The following is an 18,638-nucleotide window of genomic DNA, read 5'->3' as shown; positions in this document are numbered from 1 at the left end:
ACTGTCCCCAGGTCCAAGAAGTTCACGGACTTCATTGACACATGTCTCATCAAGACCTACCTGAGCCGCCCGCCAACCGAGCAATTGCTCAAGTTCCCCTTTATCCGAGACCAGCCCACGGAGCGCCAGGTCCGCATCCAGCTCAAGGACCACATCGACCGCTCCCGGAAGAAGCGGGGTGAGAAAGGTCAGTGGACGGGTGGGCGCAGAGGGTCTCCCCGTCCCCGCTCTGGCCAGGAGGACATTGGACCTGGCCTTGCAGCCCTCCCTTACCTGAGCCGCCCTGGCCAAGGAGCCCCCTCCCAAGCCTGCAGCTCCAAGGAAGGGCTGCGCACGCAGGCAGGAAGGATGCTGCAGCCAAGGCCTCCTGCCCGGTGGAGTCTGGGCCGAGGCTGAGCGAACAGCAGTGGCGTCTCCTTTGCAGAAGAGACAGAGTACGAGTACAGCGGCAGCGAAGAGGAAGACGACAGCCATGGGGATGAGGGCGAGCCGAGGTGGGTGTGGCTGCAGGGGTGGAAGGGTGGCCTCTGTCTGGAGGGGCGGCACTGAGTGCCGCAGGCACTCTCGGTGACACCGTGTAGAGCCAGCTGCTTGTGTGACCCGAGTCTGGCCCCCGGGTGGGCCGGCAGGTCAAGCGCCTGTCCAGGTGTCATGACCCGAGTTTAGTTCCCCGCACGCACAGGCTAAAAGGAGACAATTCTTCCGAGTTGTCCTCTGACCTGCACCTGCATGCTTAATGCTCAGCCATGCCCACTGCACCACATAGAAGCATGCGTGCACACGCACAGCACATAAGAGCCCCTGCAGGATAAAGGCTGGACCGGATGGACGGTGGAGAGTAGGTTGACTTGGGCTGACAGAAGTGTGGGCTGGAGCCTGGCGTGAGGGTGCACACCTCTAAGCCCAGCTCTGGGCTGACAGTTCCAGGCCAGTCTGGGCTACGTAATCCAGGCTGCCTCAGAACAGGGGAGAGGGACGGAGAGGACACAGACCTCCTGCCCCGTGGCATTGGCCATGAGCAGGCTGCCCAGGGATGAGGCCCACCAGCCAGCCCGACCTCTGGGCCATGTGCCGCCACCGTGCAGCTCCATCATGAACGTGCCCGGGGAGTCCACCCTGCGCCGAGAGTTCCTCCGACTGCAGCAGGAGAACAAGAGCAACTCCGAGGCTCTAAAGCAGCAGCAGCAGCTGCAGCAGCAGCAGCAGCGGGACCCCGAGGCACACATCAAGCAGCTGCTGCACCAGCGGCAGCGCCGCATCGAGGAGCAGAAGGAGGAGCGGAGGCGCGTGGAGGAGGTGGGTGCCCTCCTGCCTGGGACGCCGCGGGGCCTGACGGGCAGGAGGGAGCGCAAGGGCGAGGCGGCCCGGCCCTTGGCAGGCTTCGCCCAAAGGCTCTACCGCTCCATCGCCGTCCTGTCAGAGCGGAGCCGCTGTGAAGCAGCGGCTATTGCCGTGATAACACTGCTTCTGTTGAGGCTTGCGTTTGGGGCTTCTCCACTCGCTCTGCCGCAGTCCCGGCCAGCTGCGGGTCTGTGTGCACGGGTATCGTGCAGCTGGCCGGCCTCAGACAGCAAGGCTGGGAGCACCTGTCTTGTTCTTTGGTTCTTTTGATTTTTTCTTATGGAGTGCAGTCTTTCTGTTTTGGACTGATTGAAGGAGGTCGTTTTAGCTGGCATCGCAGATGCCACGACAGTTTCCCGTCATTACGTTACTGCTGAGACATCACAGCTAGCTATGGTAGCTTTCTCCTGCTCCTACCAGCTCGGGGAGGTAGAGTCAGGAAGATGAGGAAGTCCAGGCCAGCCTGGTCTCAAAACCAGAAAGCGCTGGAGTGGGGCTAGTCGCTGGAGGGCTTGCCTAACACTCCTGAGGCCTGGGGTTCAGCCCCAGCACCACATGAACCTGCTGCACAGGTCTACAGCGGCCACAGCTCAGGAGGAGGCAGGAAGATGAGAAGTTCTAGCCCAGCCTCAGCTACAAAGCAGGTTTGATAGGCTGAGGCCTTGTCTCAGAAGAAGGAGGTTGTGGGCTGAGGACACAGCCTGCCACCTGGGAGGCTCTTGAGCTTGGTCTCACGTGTGTAAGTGTGCTTGCTGGTGGTGTGTAAGTGTGCTTGCTGGGGGTGTGTAAGTGTGCTTGCTGGTGGGGAACGAGATATTCATAACTCGGCAGCGGTTCTCTGCTGTCTGGGCAGTAGCGCCAGCATCTGCACTGTCTGCCTCTCCTCAGAGTAATCCGTTCTCAGGGATTACAAGAAATTTTCAAGAAAGCGTGACCACAGCCTTTTGCCATTGTAGTAGGAAGTGATCGCGGCCTGGCCAGCCTGAGCGCAGGAGAGCTCTTCCGAGTGTGAAGGCCCGGAGGCTTGGTCTTGGCCATTTTTTGTCGTCGCTGTTGTATGGGATGGGCAGACAGTGGCCAGGAAGAACGAACGTCCTGTGCACCCTGGCTCCTGATGAGGAAGGTGGCTCCCTAAAGCCAAAGGTTGCTTTTCTCTGCACCGGCACCTAGTGCCCCCTGTTGGCCAAAAGTTGCTACTGTCTCAGCATTCAGGGCAAAGCCTGGGGTGCAAGGCTCCTTAGCAGGTTGCTATTGTAGACACTTGTTTTTCCTGTGGTGCTGACCTACGCCCTCAACTGCTAGGATGACACACCATAACCAAAAGCAACTTGGAGAGGAAAGGGTTTATTTTGCTTACGCTGCACATAGTTGGTCACTGAAGGAGGGGGTAGGAGCTGACAGATGCCCAGAGGAACACTGCTCGCTGGCACTGCTCCTCAGGGCCTGCTTGGCCTGTTCCTTCCGGCGCTCAGGACCCCAGGCCAAGGGTGTGTCCACCCGCAGTGGGCCATCAGCGAGTCACCAGTCAAGAAAACGCACCGCTAATCCCGTGGGGCATTTCTCACTTTAGCGTCCCCTTCCCAAAATGACAGCAGCCTGTCACGTTGACAAAACTAGCCAGTACAGGGGCAGCAAGGAGAGGGAGGAGCCATGTTCAGCCCACTCCAAGAGCAGCCTGCTGCCTGCCCTGGGCCCACAGCTCCCTCACACTGTTCTCGCACTGGGCCGGTGCGCAGCCTCCTGGGGGCTGGGGCGCCGTCTCTGCAGACACCCCCGCTCTTCGTGGAGGTGTGCCGGCACCTGTTCATCCCTTACGCAGCCCACCCCTTCCCGCAGCAACAGCGGCGCGAGCGGGAGCAACGGAAGCTGCAGGAGAAGGAGCAGCAGCGGCGGCTGGAGGACCGGCAGGCCCTGCGGCGCGAGGAGGAGAGGCGGCAGGCGGAGCGCGAGCAGGTACCCGGCCAGTGCGCTCACCCCGCTCCTGCCACCCTGCTCCCTGGTGCCCTCTCCCCTTCGCTCCCGGCCCGAGGTTCCTCCTATCTTTTCTAGCTTCACTCTTTCTCTGTTTTCTCCTACCCTCAACCCCACCCTGCTCCTGCCCTGTCTCCATCCCCATCTCTCTGCCCACCCTGATTCCTCCCTGGGCAACTGTCCCTCACATTCCTGCCCGATTTCCTTCTCATCCTGTGCCCTCTCACCCCATCTGTGCCACGGTGCCCCCGGGCTCATCTGCCCCTGTCCCCCTCATCCTCACTCTGCTGACCTTCCTGTGCCGCTGCTGCCACCCCCTGCCGCCTCCCTCTCTCCCTGCCCCGTGCCCCCCCCCCAGGAATATATCCGTCACAGGCTAGAGGAGGAGCAGCGACAGCTCGAGATCCTTCAGCAACAGCTGCTCCAGGAACAGGCCCTGCTGCTGGTAACGGGCCCCGGGCGTCCGGGGGAAGATGCATCCTGAGCTGCTGTTCTCCGCTGGGGTGGGGCACGCCAGGGCACGGGGCCTCGCGAGGCCAGGGATGCAGCTCCTGTCTAGGCAGCCGAGGACAGGAAGGGCACATCTGCCCTGGCCTGAGGGCCACACTCCGCTGAGCCCTCTCTCCCTACCCTTGGGCCCAGGAGTACAAGCGGAAGCAGCTGGAGGAGCAGCGGCAGTCCGAGCGGCTGCAGAGACAGCTGCAGCAGGAGCACGCCTACCTCAAGTCCCTGCAGCAGCAGCAGCAACAGCAGCAGCTCCAGAAGCAGCAGCAGCAGCAGCAGCAGCAGCAGCAGCAGATCCTGCCTGGGGACAGGAAGCCCCTGTACCATTATGGCCGGGGCATTAATCCTGCTGACAAGCCAGCATGGGCCCGAGAGGTACTCCGCCTCCTCTGTCTGCCCGGGGCCAGACCCCAGTCTGACCGCCTGAGGGCGGGCTGGGAACTGGGGCTCCTCAGTGGGCGCTGAGAAGGGCCGGGATGATCGCGCAGGCGGGGGGGGGGGGCAGTGTGAGAGCAGGCACACTGGCTCCTGATGGCCTCTCACACCACAGGTGGAAGAGAGAGCAAGGCTGAATAAGCAGCAGAGCTCTCCCTTGGCCAAGACCAAGCCAAGCAGCGCAGGCCCGGAGCCCCCCGTCTCCCAGGCCTCTCCTAGCCCCCCGGGGCCGCTTTCCCAAACTCCTCCTATGCAGAGGCCTGTGGAGCCTCAGGAAGGAGCGCACAAGGTGAGTCTGTCCCCTTCCGGGCCTAAGACAGACGTAGAGCTTGGCGTAGAGTGTGGTGCAGAGCTGCGTTGAGCACGTGCGTGTTCCGTGTCTGGACACACAGCACAGCTCTGTGCTGTCGACTGCTGCTCTTCTCCGTGCCAGGGCGGAGAGGCGGCTCAGAGGTCAAGAGCACCACTGCTCTGCCGTCAGTTCCCCGCACCCACACCTGTAGTGAGAGCTGGTGCCCTCTGCTGGCGAGCACGCACACATGCAGGCAGAACGCTGTGTGCTGTCAGTCATTCTTAAAAACAAAACCTTTTCCTTTAACGGGAGAGGGGACTTTTCTCAGCCCGGCCCCAGCTGGCAGGATGTGCCACAAAGCGGGCGGCCGCCCTCTCTGCTCTCTGCCCGCAGAGCCTGGTCGCCCACCGGGTCCCCCTGAAGCCATATGCAGCGCCTGTACCCCGATCCCAGTCCCTGCAGGACCAGCCCACGCGCAACCTGGCAGCCTTCCCAGCCTCCCAAGACCCCGACCCTGCGGCCGCCCCCACGCCCGCCGCCGCGCCCAGTGCTCGGGGAGCCGTCATCCGCCAGAATTCAGACCCCACCTCTGAAGGGCCTGGTCCCAGCCCCACCCCCCCATCCTGGGTCCGGCCTGACAGTGAGGCTCCACCCAAGGTGAGTGCAGCCGAGGGACGACAGAGTGGAGGTCACAGGGGACAGAGGGAAGCAGCCCAGGGACCCTGCCCTGCAAGGGTCAGCAGCTGGGGGGCCTGCTCTGCCCTTCCAGAGGTCCCGAGTTCTATTCCTGGCACCCACACAGTGGCCCGCAGCCGCCAACAGTGAGATCTGGCGCCCTCTGCTGGCCCTCAGGCACACATGTAGGCAGAACACTGTGTATAACGAACAAGTCTTCACAAAGAAAAGGGAGTTAGCGGTGACTGGAGGGAGAAACGGCCATCCGCTTTGTTTCTCCGTGAGTGCTGAAGGCTTCGGGGCGTGCGGCACACGGGCAGGGCGGGTCACTGCTCTCTCCCTCCAGGTTCCTCAGAGGACCTCGTCTATCGCCACTGCCCTTAACACCAGCGGGGCCGGAGGAGGGTCCCGGCCTGCTCAGGCTGTCCGTGCCAGGTACACAACCCGGGTGGGGTCATGTGGCCGCCTAGGGAGTGGGAGACTTAGGGACCCCACCAGGTCACCTGCAGAGGGGTGGGCAGGCCCCCAGCAGGCTCCTCAGCCCCTGTGCGCCCTCCACAGACCTCGCAGCAACTCCGCCTGGCAAATCTACCTGCAGAGGCGGGCTGAGCGGGGCGCCCCCCAGCCTCCCGGGCCCCCCGCTCAGCCCCCTGGCCCGCCCAGCGCCTCTAGGTAATGGAGTTGTCCCCCCTCGCTGGCACGCTGACCTGCGCCACCCGCTTCCCTGGCGACGGCTCCTGCGGCGCGGCACCCATGGGTGGGCGCAGGCGGCTGACGTGCGCTCTGCCCCTCCACAGTAACCCCGACCTCAGGAGGAGTGACCCCGGCTGGGAGCGGGCTGACAGCGTCCTCCCGGCCTCTCACGGACACCTCCCTCAGGCCGGCTCGCTGGAGCGCAACCGGAACCGGGTAGCAGGTACGGCAGCCCTGAGTGTCTCGGTGGCCGCGGCACCCGGCCCTGCACAGCACAGGGAGCACAGGGTGCGGCGGGGTGTGGGCCTCGCTCGGCCTGGCCACACTGTGGGTATCTGACTCTCTTCCCCCGCCTGCCACGGCCAGCCTCCACAAAACTGGACAGCCCCCCAGTGCTCTCCCCTGGGAGCAAAGCCAAACCTGAGGACCACCGCTCCCGGCCAGGCCGGCCTGCAGTGAGTGAGCGGGCAGGGTGTGGCGTCTTCCTGGGCACCGGGACGGGCTGGAGCTTTCCCTGACGTGAGGGCTGGGCACGCACCTCGCAGTACTAACCTTTCTGTCTCTCCTGCCTCCTCCTGGCTGCCTTCCCTCCTCCGCGGCCCCTCCCAGAGCTATAAGCGGGCAATTGGTGAGGTCAGTGAGAGCCCCGCCGTCAGGCGCCCCCCTCTGGGTGCTGCTCCCCACTGCCTCCTGACGGTGCTTCTCCCTGCAGGATTTTGTGTTGCTCAAAGAGCGGACCCTGGATGAGGTCCCTCGACCGCCCAAGAAGGCCATGGACTACTCCTCATCCAGTGAGGAGGTGGAGAGCAGTGACGAGGAGGAGGAGGAAGGCGACGGGGAGCCGTCCGAGGGGAGCAGAGACACTCCCGGGGGCCGGTATGGGGTATCCTGGGGCAGGAGAGCTGCAGGGAAGGAGGGAGAGGGGCCAGGCCAGGTCGAGGGAACAGGGCGGGGTGCTGGCTCCCGCCTCTTCCACTGCCTGGCAGCGTGGGCCCTGTCCCGTACCCTGTGGAGAGCGCCTGGGTCAGGGAGGCCTTTGAGGAGGCCGGCAGCCCAAGCCCCTGGCTGTCCCGGGCCCTGTGGCACTGTGCGGCCGGCAGGACCTGGAAGGCCCCACCTTCCTCTCCCACAGCAGTGACGGCGATACCGACAGTGTCAGCACCATGGTGGTCCACGATGTTGAGGAGGTAGCCGGGACCCAGCCCCCGTATGGGGGTGGCACCATGCTGGTCCAGCGGGTGAGTTGCTCTCCCGGCCGCCCCCCCCCTTCCCCGCCGCGCGCCCGCTGCAGCTCCCGACACCCGCTGCTCCACAGACCCCTGAAGAGGAGCGCAGCCTGCTGCTCGCCGACAGCAACGGCTACACCAACCTGCCAGATGTGGTCCAGCCCAGCCACTCCCCCACCGAGAACAGCAAAGGCCAAAGCCCTCCAGGGAAGGGTGGAGGCAGCGACGTGAGTGGCCGTGCGGGAGGACCCTGGGGTGCTAGGCGCCAGCGCTGATGGGGAACTTGAGGCACGGGGAACGACTCAGTGGGGCCCGAGGGACAGGGGCCACAGGCCAGAGCCGCAGTGTGTGACGGTTCCCTCCCCTCCCCCACAGTACCAGTCTCGGGGGCTGGTAAAGGCCTCTGGGAAGAGCTCGTTCACCATGTTTGTGGATCTGGGGCTCTACCAGCCCGGAGGCACTGGGGATGCCATCCCCGTCACAGGTGAGGACGGGTGCCCACCGGGAGGCTGGGGGCCAGCGCTAGGCCGGCCGGGAGCTCTCTGAGGACGAGGCTGTGTGGAGGGGCTGAGAGACACCGCTCTTACGGAGAGCCCAGCATGGTTCCCAGCATGGTTCCCAGCATGCCTCTGAGCTGCTCCCGCCAGGGGCTGATGCCCTCTGCTGGCCTCCATGAGCCCCTGCCCAGGCAGGGTAACAAGTGGGGGGTCCTCGCACAGTGGCTGAGGGAGCTGGGCACAGGTTGAGGGCTGAGCGGCAGGGAGGCGGGGCCGGGTCAGGGTTGGGCGGTGCCCTTGTCGCGCACCTGCCTTCCGCCTGGCTATTCCGGTGTACCAGGGTCAGCTGCAGGGGCAGGCGAATGCAAAAGACAGCGAGGGGCCGTCGCCCACCCTCCCCCGTCCCTCCTCCCCGGCAGCCCTGGTGGGTGGAGAGGGCGGCCGCCTGGACCAGCTGCAGTTCGACGTGAGGAAGGGCTCCGTGGTCAACGTCAACCCTGCCAACACCCGGGCGCACAGTGAGACGCCCGAGATCCGGAAGTACAAGAAGCGATTCAACTCGGAGATCCTGTGCGCCGCCCTCTGGGGTGAGGCAGGGCCGGGGTGCGGCCTCCGGCGTGGGCGGTCCGGAGCCCGGCTCGGCCGCTGACGGCGAGGACTCCCGTTGCAGGGGTCAACCTGCTGGTGGGCACGGAGAACGGGCTGATGCTGCTGGACCGCAGCGGCCAGGGCAAGGTGTACGGGCTGATCGGGCGGCGGCGCTTCCAGCAGATGGACGTGCTGGAGGGCCTCAACCTGCTCATCACCATCTCAGGTGCGCGCCGGGGGCGCCGGGCCCTGCGCGTGCGGGGGCGCCGCTCATGCCCGCCGTCTCCTCCTCAGGGAAGAGGAACAAGCTGCGGGTCTATTACCTGTCCTGGCTTCGGAACAAGATTCTGCACAACGACCCCGAGGTGGAGAAGAAGCAGGGCTGGACCACCGTGGGCGACATGGAGGGCTGCGGCCACTACCGCGTCGGTGAGGACGCGCCCGGCGGGCGGGAGGGGCGGGGGGCGGGCGGGGGCGCGGACCGCGAGTCACGGCGTCCCCTCCCGCCCGCAGTCAAGTACGAGCGCATCAAGTTCCTGGTCATCGCCCTCAAGAGCTCGGTGGAGGTGTACGCCTGGGCCCCCAAACCCTACCACAAGTTCATGGCCTTCAAGGTAACCCCGGCGTCCCCGGGGCGGCCCCCCTCTCTCCTCCCCCCCCCCCCCCCCCGCTGAGCCGCGCCTCCTCCGCAGTCCTTCGCCGACCTGCCTCACCGGCCCCTGCTGGTGGACCTGACGGTGGAGGAGGGGCAGCGGCTCAAGGTCATCTACGGCTCCAGCGCCGGCTTCCACGCCGTGGACGTGGACTCCGGGAACAGCTACGACGTCTACATCCCCGTGCACGTGAGCGCCGAGGGGCCGGGGCGGGGGGGGGGGTGAGCGGGCCGCGGGCGGGGACGTGAGCGGCCGCCTTTCCCTCCTAGATCCAGAGCCAGATCACGCCCCACGCCATCATCTTCCTCCCCAACACCGACGGCATGGAGATGCTGCTGTGCTACGAGGACGAGGGCGTGTACGTGAACACGTACGGGCGCATCATCAAGGACGTGGTGCTGCAGTGGGGGGAGATGCCCACCTCTGTCGGTGAGTGGGGGCCGCGCCGCGCGTGCCGAGGCGCCCGCCGCGGCCTCCCTCCAGCCCCTCCGTCCTCTCCCCGCAGCCTACATCTGCTCCAACCAGATCATGGGCTGGGGAGAGAAAGCCATCGAGATCCGCTCCGTGGAGACGGGCCACCTGGACGGCGTCTTCATGCACAAGCGAGCCCAGAGGCTCAAGTTCCTGTGCGAGCGCAACGACAAGGTGCGGGCCCGGCCGCGCGGGGGGGGGGGGGGGCCGCGCGGGGGCGGGCGGAAGGGTCCTCCCCCAGCACGCGCTCACTGTAGTGCCGCCCTCTCTACCTCATCCAGGTGTTCTTCGCCTCGGTCCGCTCTGGGGGAAGCAGCCAGGTTTACTTTATGACGCTGAACCGGAACTGCATCATGAACTGGTGATGAGGCCCCAGCCGGGCCCAGCCCTGTCCCACAGCCAGACCACCCAGGCCGCCCCGCGCCCCCCCCCCCCCCCCCCCCCCCCCCCCGGCTTTTGCTTTTACTGGTTTGATTCACTGGAGCCTGCTGGGAACGTGACCTCTGCTCCCTGAAGCTTTTGTGATCACGTGACCATCCTTTCTCCCAACGTGTTCTCAAAACTGTGCCTCCCCAACCTCCGGGAAAGGCTCAGCGTCCCCCAGCCAGGAATGGAGCGGGCCTCGCTCCTCCCCCTCTCCACCCAGGAGAGTTCTGGGGCCGCGCCCCTTGCCCCGTTGCTGCTGACTGAGCAGGGCCCTGTACCCCTTTTATTTGCACGCCAGGGGAGCCGGCTCCCCCCTTGAATGTACCAGACTCTTGGGGGGGTTGTTCGCTAGGCCCTGGGTTCTGGGGGGTCACCAGCCACTCCAGGGGCAGGGACCATTTCCTCATTTTCTGAAAGCACTTTAATGACTCCCCTCCCCCCAGGCCCAGGGAAGGGAGGAGGGACCCCACAGCCAAACATTCCTCCCTCCACCCTCCCCTCTGGCCTCTCCTTTCCCCGGAGGGAGAGCCGCCGCCTCCGTGCTCCCTTGCTTGCATCTGTACATAGTGTGAGCAGCAAGTAGTCCTCCTCGCTCCTGTGCCCCTTCTCCATGTAGTGGCCTTGGATATCCCGTTTGTTAATAAAGACAATTCAACCAGCGCCCACCATGCTGCGATCCCGCCATCGCTTTCTCTCGGGCCGGGAGAGCTCTCAGGGCTGGGAATGCAGAGGGTGGAGGCCAGGGCTCAGACAAGGCAGGGGGATCGGGCCGGGCCGGGCCATCCTCGGTCCTGAGCCTGGGGGACCAGCCGGACTCGCCGGCCATCAACATAGCGAGGGGGCCGAGGGGGCAGCACCCTGCCGCCGGGGAGCCGGCCGCACGCCACACGCCCGCAAGTCCACACAACGCGTTTATTGTCACGGCCTGTCGGGGGGCGCAGGCTCAGGGTCGGATGCACGGCGGGTAGGGGAGGTCGGGAACTTGGTTGAAGTAACCGCCGAGGAAGATGACGGTGGAGCCGACGCTGAAGAGCACCAGCGCTGCCCAGAAGCAGATGTTGTCCAGGGCCTTGCCCATCCTCACCCAGTGGGACAGCTCCTGGGAGAGACGGCGGCTGGCAGCGGGCACGGGGGCGGGGCTCCCGGGCCGCCGCCTCCGCCGCACCCACCTCGCCCGTGGCTTCCTGCTCCCGCGTGCTCTCGGCCACGAAGTTCACGGCGTCCACGCAGCGGCGGACCTCGGGCGCCGCGGCCCCCAGGCTCTGGCAGAGCGCAGCTGCTGGGCGACACGCCGCGCTGGGTTACGGAGGGCCGCGGAGCGCGCGCGGGGCCGGGCCCCACCGAGCGTGCTCACCCGCCCAGGCGCCCTGGCGATGCCGCTGCCCCTCGAACACCAGCTCGCTGCGCGGCTTCCGCAGGATGAGCTCCTCCGCGCGGAGCAGAATGCCCAGGGACGACGCGCGCCTGGCGGGGGCGGCTCGCGGGGCCTCCGGGGGCGGCCTCGAACCCAGGAGGCGCGGCAGCAGCTCCAGCAAAACCTGCGGCGGAGCGCGGCGGCGGCGGTCAGTGCGGCCCTCGGCCTGCAGCCCCGCTGCCCCACAGCCCCGGAGCCCCGCTCACCCGGCGCAGCCCCGGGGCCGCCGCGTGGGTCGTCGGCGTCCTTAGAGACACGTTGAGCACGATGACGCAGTTCGTGACGATGAGCGTGGCGACCACCATGACGAAGAGCAGGTACCTGGGACACGCGCGGGCGTCACAGCGCCCGCAGACGGGGCACCGCCGCCCTCCGCCTCACAAACGCCTCCGCCGGCCGCTGGGTGGCCCCTCGCCGCCTTCCCGGCCGCCATCGGCGCGGCCATGAAGGGGACTCCCAGCAACCTGGACACCCTGCTGTGGGTCTACCACTTCCACAGCTCCACGGAGGTGAGCGCGAGGTGGGGGACGTGACAGGGAGGGGGGGGCGTGACAGGGAGGGGGAGGGCGAGGGGAGGACGGAGGGAGCGGGAGGGTGGAGGGCTGCGGGCGGGCGGGCACCCCCTGCCGAGACCCCGCCCCGCCCCCAGGTGGCCCTCCAGCCCCCGCTCCTGGCGTCCCTGGAACTCGCGGTGGCCGCGGCCCACGAGTATCTGGAGCAGAGGTTCAATGAGCTGAAGGCCCAGGAGCCCCCGGACCCCGACGCCGCCCAGAAGGCCACCCTGGGGCTGGTGCTGAGGGAGGCTGCGGCCAGCGTCGTGAGCCTCGGGGCCACCCTGCTGGAGGTGCGGCCCGGGGCGCTGGGGGTGTGGGGTGTGTGGGGGTGCGGGGGATGGGGGTGCGGGGGATGGGGGTGCGGGGATGGGGGTGCGGGGGATGGGGGATGGGGGTGCGGGGGATGGGGGTTGGGGGAGTGGGGGGGGCGCCCTGTGGCTAACTGCGCCGCCCGCGCAGGTCTCCGCCCTGTGGCTGCAGCAGGAGGTGCAGCGGCCGGACGGCAGCGACGCCCCGGGCGCCGGGGACCCCGGCAGGGCCCTGGCCCGCCTGGCCCTGGCCGCGCGGCAGGGGATCCTGCGAGCGGGAGCCGCCGCCGGCGCCGGCGCCCGGTACCTGGCCCAGGGGGTGTGGCTGTGCCTGTGTGGACGCGGCCTGCAGGCGTCCACCTCGTCCCTGCAGGAAGCCCTGCGCCAGCTGGGCCTGGGGGTCCCCGGGGAGCCGGTGCGTTCAGGCCTCGGGGTGCGGCAGGGGTGGGGAGGTGGGGAGGTGGGGTGGGGACGGGCTGAGCTGTCCCCTCCGCCCCCCCCCACCCCAGAGACGCTCCGGAGACCTCCAGGTGTGCAGCAGCAGCGAGGACGGGGCGCCAGGCAACCCCCCGGCGGCCCGGCCTCACCCCGGCCCCAAATAAAAGCCCTCCCCGGCAGCGCGCCCTCGCGCCCTCCTCGCCGGCCCCGCGCGCTACCTGCCCAGCAGCGGCACGCTCAGAGACGTCTCCGGGGTCTTCTGGGCGATCAGAAACAGGAAGACGGTCTGGGCCAGCAGGACGTTGATGGAGACCGTGCACTTCTGGCCGCCGGCTGGGGGGCGAGCGGGGAGGGGAGGGGAGGGGAGGGGAGGAGAGGACCGAGCCGTGAGGGGCGAGGGGGGAGCCGGCCGGCCGGGGCAGGGGTCAGGCGGGGGTCGGGCGGGGGCCGGCCACCCTCACCCTGCGCGGGCAGGAAGTAAGCGAGCAGCACCAGGCCAGAAATGAGCACGCAGGGGACGATGATGTTGATGACGTAAAACAGCGGCTTCCGGCGGATGATGAGCGTGTAGGTGATGTCAGTCTGCTCGGGGCCTTCGGCGGGGCCTTGGCGGTAGCGGCGGATCGCGCCTGGGCAGTAGTCGATGGCCCACTCTCCGTTCTCTGCGGGCGGTGGGGCGGGGTGGTCAGCCCCCACCGCGCCCCGGGTCAGGCCGAGGCCCCCCCACCGCGCCCCGGCCCCTTCACCCGTGAAAGCCTCGGTGTCGATGTCGATGGTGTCGATGGCGTCGCCGGCGTCGTCCACGGCGAAGGCGAACTCCACCTCCTCCGCGTTGTAGCTCTGGGAGCTGCAACAGGCCGGACTGCACCCTCGGCCGGACCCGCCCCTCCCGGGCCTCCCCCCCTCCCGGGCCTCCCCCCCCTCCCGGCTTCCCCCCCCCTCCCGGGCCTCCCCCCACCCCCAGGCGCCCGCACGCCTCTGCCCACCGGAACACGAGGGAGCAGTTCTGCCAGTCGAAGGGGAAGTAGGTGACCTCCACGGCGCAGGTGCTGCGGTAGATGGCCGGCGGCAGCCAGCTCACGTAGCCCCCCTCGTACACCAGCACGTTGGCTTCGTAGGCCACTCCGAACTGCCCGTCGATGCTGCGGAGGCCGGGCTCCTCAGCCGTCCATGGGGTTCCCCGCAGCCGTCCATGGGGCTCTCCACAGCCGTCCATGGGCTCCTCACAGCCCTCCCTCACGGGCTCCTCACAGCCGTCCATGGGCTCCCCACAGCCCTCCCTCCCCCCTCGCCGACCCGCCCGTGGCCAGCCCTCACTTGTTTTCCAGAACAATCTCCGGCAGCCACACTTCCTCAGCGGGAACCCGCAGGGTCTTCAGGCCCGCGAAGTCGTCCTTGCTGAAGTTGAGCCTGTAGTCATGCCAGTCCTGGGGGGGGGGGGTGAGCGCCTGGGTGCGGGCCTGGCAGGAGGAAGGCCGCCTGCATCCCTCCACCCCGCCGCTGACTCACGATCCCGATCCAGACGCTGGTGGTCAGGGTCTCCTCTTTCTCGTTCTGCAACAGCAAGAGGTGCCTGAAGCCAGGACCCAGGGCCACCCTGAGGGTGCAGGCTGGGGATGGGCAGGGCCTTACCAGGGAGATGAGGTTGGTCAGCGTGACCTTGAGGGTGATGGTCACCGTGTCCTCGGGCCTCCTGACCGGCCGGCACCCCGGGTCGTAGTTGTCGAAGAGATGGTGATACAGGCGGAGCTCCTCATTCTTGCCCTGGCTCCCGCCTGGGGGCGCCGGGAAGGAACCACTGGCATGGAGCCGCAGCCCTGCCCCAGGGCCCGTGCGGGGCTCCTGCTCACCTTTCGGGGTGTCTCCTAAACCCACAGTCGTGCCCCGGGGACCCACACTGCCCTGCGTCTACGCCCTGGTCCTTTCCCTCGCCCCTTCCTACCGAGGAGCATGGAGAGAAGCAGGGCCCGGAGCAGGGCCCCCGCCATCCCGCTGCCCGGCTCTCAGGGTTATTCTGAGCTCCCGCAGCCGTGGAGGGGGCAGCCCAGGTGCCCGCGGGAAGGGGAGGAGGGCGTTAGTTCCGGGCTGGGTTAGGGGACTGTCACCTAATCTGCCTGTCTGGCTGCTTCCAGAGGCAGCTGACCCATCCTGTATCCCTTGCCCCACCCTGTCCCAGCATCCTTTGCGTGGGCTTCAGGCGGCTCTGTAGCCACAGGCCTGTCACCTCGGGAGAGGCCAGCCTCTGGCAGCACTTGGGACCACTTGTGCGGGTGGCTAGCTCTGCCTCCCAGGGAGTGCGGCCCCCGGGGTAGCCACTTCTCCGTCGCTGGGCTTCGCACCCTGGTCCATAGCCAGCATGGCGGGCGGGCAGCAGGGTGGCGCTGGAGCAGCTGCCCAGAGCTCCACTCTGCAGGCGGCACCCCCGGGGCCCCGGTGTCACGCCTCCTCAGCAGGACCGCACCCCTCCACTGGCCCGGACGGCCTTTCAAACACGAGCCTGTGCGCGTGCGCAGGGGAGCAGCCGCCACAGCCCCCATTGCAGAAGGTGCTAGCAGACCCCTGCAGGGGCCAAGTCGCACCCGCCCGGAGCGTGACGATGGCCATGGGACAGGCGGGCACACATGCCTGACCTGGCAAAGGCTGCTTCAGTCTGGGCCCCCCTTCAACACCCCGAATAAACCCGCTCTGGCCCGTAACTCCCAGGGACGCCTGCGACTCCCTGCCTTTTCTTGCTGCCATGTTATGGTGCTCACCAATACTGCTGCCAAAATACCTCAGTCTCGCCACGTGGCCCAGGCTGGCCTTGAACTCCTGATCCCCAGGAGATCCCAGGATCTCCTGATCCTCAAGGGGCTGGGACTGCAGGTGTGAGCATGGGCGAGGCCTGGTTAAATCTGCTCTCTAAAGAGGTCCAGGTGCTGCGTGGTACACAGTACGGAGCCTTGTTCGCTTGGCCTTTAAGGGAGGGGACACACTGGCCAGGCTAGCCTCGAACTGCCCAGAGCAAACTACAGTCTCCCCCCCACCCCGCCTCACCCCCTCAGCGCCCAGAGCCTAGCACCGCGCCCTGCCAGGAGCCCTCCGCGCACCGTGCCCGCCACCCCAGGCCAGCAGAGCAGTCACGGCTGCCCTGAGCGCGTGACCTGCAGCCGAGGTCCTTCCGCAGGGGAATGGTGACGGGTTCCCTTCCTGCCCGCTCCCCTCCCTCCTCCGAGACCCCCCCCAAGCCTCTGCCCTCCCCGCTCCCGCCCCCTCCGCCCGGGGCTGCTCCTGGGGCTTCGCACTCCCCGCGCTGGCCGCCTCCGCCTCGCTGCCCTCGGGGTTGGCTGGAGACTCCCGTTTGACCAGTCCCCAGGCGCCACAGCCCGATTCCAAGCTCGGGGCCCAGGTGTGCCGGCTGCGGGCGGCTCCGTAAAAGTCAGTCACCAAGCAAGAAGACACGCGTGAGGAGAGGAGGCCGTGACCAGCTCCTCCGCTAACGTCCCGAGCGCTGGCACAGCAGGAAGGGGCCGGGGGTACCCCGGGGTCGGGGATAACCCCCGGGGGGCGGGGACACGCCCGGGAGCCCCGCTCGGCTGTGCACCCTGGAGACCCCGGTTTCTCCGGCGCGAAGGTCGCTGCCCAGCAGGAAGCGGCTCCGGACACCCGGCCGCTTCGCCCCCCCCGCGGCTGCGCACACCGACCCCCGCAGGGGCAGCGGCCCGCACACGAGCCGCCGTGGCTGCCGACGCTGGACGACGACTGCCGCACAGATGATCGCAGCAGCGGCTCCCGTCCTCTGCCCGAACTGTTCTCGCCAACCTCAGGCCAGAGGAAATGGCCACGTGACGGTGGGCGTGAGGGCGACCCCACACGCTCAACCGTGGGCCAGGTTAGCCCCCAGCTGGTGAGCTGTTCGGAAGAGGTGTGGCCTGGAGGGCGGTGGCCCGCGGGCTTTGAGGTTTTAAAGGCCCTAGCCAGGCCTCCCCACGCCTCTCCGCCTCTGTCTTCTCCTCTCCGGCCTGTGGTCGAGGGTGTGAGCCGCGGCCTCGGCTCCAGTGCCGCCCGCCCGCCCGCCCGCCCGCCTCCCGCCGTGGTGACACGGACTCACCTCTGAAGCTGTGGGCCAGCCCCGTCGAATGCTTCCTTCTCTGAGTGGCCTTGGCCGGCCACAGAGCAGAGACTAAGCCAGCTAGCCACTGAGACACTCCTCCCTTGACCACAAGAGTTCCAGGGAGGGCACCCGACCCAAGCTGGGTCCCTAGGAACTCCGTCAAGCAGGAACTCCGGAACTCGCTCATTGCCGAAGCCTCTCCCGTGGACCAGGCTGCCGCAGGGACAAGCGGAGCCTTCAGCAATCCAGCCCAGAGACGCCGGAGGTTGGCCGCCAACCTTAAAAGATCACTTCTCTTTATTTTCTGTGCACTGGTGTTCGGCTACATGTAGGAGAGGGTGTCGGATCCCCTGGAAGAGGAGTTAAAGACAGGTGTGAGCCACCGTGTGGTGCTGGGGACTGAACCTGGGTCCTCTGGAAGAGCAGCCAGTGCTCTTAACCACCAAGCCGTCTCTCCAGCCTCTGCCCCTTTCTGAGCTCTGGCTGCAGCGCTGGCTGGTCTTGAATTCAAGAGCTCTGCCTGCCTCTGTCTCCGGAGTGCTGGGATCACAGGTGTGAGCCACTGTGCCTGGTTCCAGCACTTCTTTAGGTTAAATGAATTACCTCAAAATGCCTCCTTTAAGTCCCCCCTCATTAGAACGTTTAGGGCTGGGTATATTCCAAGGTGAAGTGGTTGGCCAGGACATCTGAAGCTCTGGTTCTCCAGCACTGGGGTAAAAAGTGGATTTTCTTTTCATGGCACAAGGATCCAATTTCGGCCTCCTCCGTGCTAGGCAGGTGCTCTAGCGTTGAGCTGTATTTGCAGCACTGAGAAGTAGAATCTTTGAGTGAGACGGAGTCTCTGTGTAAGCCCTGGCCCCTGGATGGTCTGGAATAAACTCACAGGCCTCCTCCTCCCAAGCGTGCACCACCAAGCCTGGCTTAAAAAAGGGGGGGGAGGTACATAATAAACACACACACACACATACATATATATATATATTCTGAAATTACATAAGTATATGTGAAATTTTTAAGTGTCAGGAAATGGACCCATGAATCAAAAGGGCTTAGATTCAGAGCAGAATAAAACCAGTGTTACTGCTTTTAATAAACTGGATAAAATGACTTATGCAATCATTTGACCTTGGCTAGGTCAGTATGACGGTTCTGAGTCAAGCAGTGGTGGTACACCCCTGTGAGCCCAGCAGGGGCAGGTGGATCTCTGAGTTGGAGGCCAGCCTGGTCTACAGGGTGAGTTCCAGGACAGCCAGGACTATACAAAGAAACCCTGTCTGAAAAAAACAAAAGTATTTTTAAAAATAACGCCAGAGACCTCATGATATAGTACAGAAAAAAGGCCTTTTAACAATAAAAAAACAGAAAGAGAAGAGTAAAGTGTGCCTTAGCCCACTTTTTTCTTTTTTTAACAATTATATTTAATGTTTGGAGTGCTCTGTCTGCATGTACACCTGCAGGCCAGAAGAGGGCATCAGATCTCAGTACAGATGGTTGTGAGCCACCAGGTGGGTGCTGGGAATTGAACTCAGGACCTCTGGGAGAGCAGACAGTGCTCTTAACCTCTGAGCCCACTTTGAATCCCAGCATTGAGAAAGGAGGAAAATCAAGACCAGCCTGGCCTACGTAGCAAGATGTAATCTCCAAAAGAAGAGGAAAAGGCCTGAGAGGAGCCCCCGGCAGTCCCCGTGGGGACCAGGCTGTTAACAGGCCCAGAGCAAAAAGATTTCCTCTCTAGAAACTCGAAAAGAGAAAACGGCCTGGAGAGTTGGCTCCGCTGCTAAAGACGCTGCTTGTTCTTCAAGGGACCTAGCAATAATTCCCAGCACCCACGTGGTGCTCACAACTGTCTGTAACTCCAGTTCCAGGGGAATGACACCCCCACACAGACATACATGCAACACACATGAAATGAAAGTAAAGTTTAAGCCGGCCATGAGGCACATGTCTTTAATCCCAGATGCAGGCAGATCTCTGTGAGTTCAAGGCCAGCCTGGTCTACAGAGGGAGTCCAGGGCTATTACATAGAAGCCCTGTCTTGAAAAAAAAACAAAAGAAAAAG

General features: G+C 65.6%; 3 protein-coding genes across 13 annotated transcripts in view; 2 read left to right on the top strand and 1 right to left on the bottom strand.

Annotated features, from left to right (window-relative positions):
- Positions 1-10,432, top strand: part of Mink1 (misshapen like kinase 1) — a 43,833-nt gene extending 33,401 nt beyond the window's left edge. The window contains exons 10-34 of one of the 11 annotated variants that reach the window (XM_021651616.2): positions 12-187; positions 425-494; positions 1,086-1,296; positions 3,178-3,294; positions 3,671-3,757; positions 3,955-4,191; positions 4,367-4,540; positions 4,937-5,200; positions 5,565-5,653; positions 5,780-5,890; positions 6,016-6,134; positions 6,278-6,366; positions 6,521-6,544; positions 6,624-6,787; positions 7,044-7,149; positions 7,227-7,364; positions 7,513-7,621; positions 8,054-8,221; positions 8,305-8,448; positions 8,517-8,651; positions 8,736-8,836; positions 8,915-9,064; positions 9,145-9,304; positions 9,381-9,520; positions 9,628-10,432. In XM_021651616.2, coding sequence (XP_021507291.1) covers positions 12-187; positions 425-494; positions 1,086-1,296; positions 3,178-3,294; positions 3,671-3,757; positions 3,955-4,191; positions 4,367-4,540; positions 4,937-5,200; positions 5,565-5,653; positions 5,780-5,890; positions 6,016-6,134; positions 6,278-6,366; positions 6,521-6,544; positions 6,624-6,787; positions 7,044-7,149; positions 7,227-7,364; positions 7,513-7,621; positions 8,054-8,221; positions 8,305-8,448; positions 8,517-8,651; positions 8,736-8,836; positions 8,915-9,064; positions 9,145-9,304; positions 9,381-9,520; positions 9,628-9,711 — 3,367 coding nt within the window. In that variant the 3' untranslated portion in view covers positions 9,712-10,432. The remainder of the gene's footprint in view (positions 1-11; positions 188-424; positions 495-1,085; positions 1,297-3,177; positions 3,295-3,670; positions 3,758-3,954; positions 4,192-4,366; positions 4,541-4,936; positions 5,201-5,564; positions 5,654-5,779; positions 5,891-6,015; positions 6,135-6,277; positions 6,367-6,520; positions 6,545-6,623; positions 6,788-7,043; positions 7,150-7,226; positions 7,365-7,512; positions 7,622-8,053; positions 8,222-8,304; positions 8,449-8,516; positions 8,652-8,735; positions 8,837-8,914; positions 9,065-9,144; positions 9,305-9,380; positions 9,521-9,627) is intronic. The other 10 variants (XM_021651617.2, XM_021651619.2, XM_021651620.2 and 7 more) reach the window with 10 other exon arrangements.
- A 238-nt stretch (positions 10,433-10,670) lies between these two features.
- Positions 10,671-15,023, bottom strand: Chrne (cholinergic receptor nicotinic epsilon subunit). Its single transcript, XM_060365007.1, has 12 exons — positions 14,826-15,023; positions 14,119-14,394; positions 13,996-14,040; positions 13,804-13,913; positions 13,473-13,628; positions 13,233-13,333; positions 12,948-13,148; positions 12,705-12,819; positions 11,393-11,507; positions 11,127-11,310; positions 10,942-11,048; positions 10,671-10,871 (listed from the first exon to the last, which is right to left on the bottom strand). The coding sequence occupies exons 1-12, from the start codon at positions 15,021-15,023 to the stop codon at positions 10,716-10,718; spliced, it is 1,764 nt and encodes a 587-aa protein (XP_060220990.1). The 3' UTR covers positions 10,671-10,715.
- Positions 11,504-12,713, top strand: C11H17orf107 (chromosome 11 C17orf107 homolog). The gene is made up of 4 exons (XM_021651628.2): positions 11,504-11,695; positions 11,836-12,030; positions 12,200-12,463; positions 12,558-12,713. Exons 1-4 carry the CDS (start codon positions 11,630-11,632, stop codon positions 12,648-12,650), a joined length of 618 nt encoding a protein of 205 aa, XP_021507303.1. The 5' UTR covers positions 11,504-11,629; the 3' UTR covers positions 12,651-12,713.
- Positions 15,024-18,638: the final 3,615 nt, after the last annotated feature.

Source organism: Meriones unguiculatus, chromosome 11 (assembly GCF_030254825.1).
Source record: "Meriones unguiculatus strain TT.TT164.6M chromosome 11, Bangor_MerUng_6.1, whole genome shotgun sequence".
NCBI lineage: Eukaryota > Metazoa > Chordata > Mammalia > Rodentia > Muridae > Meriones > Meriones unguiculatus.
The sequence above is the reverse complement of the archived record's forward strand: the minus strand, read 5'-3'. Positions and strand labels throughout refer to the sequence as shown.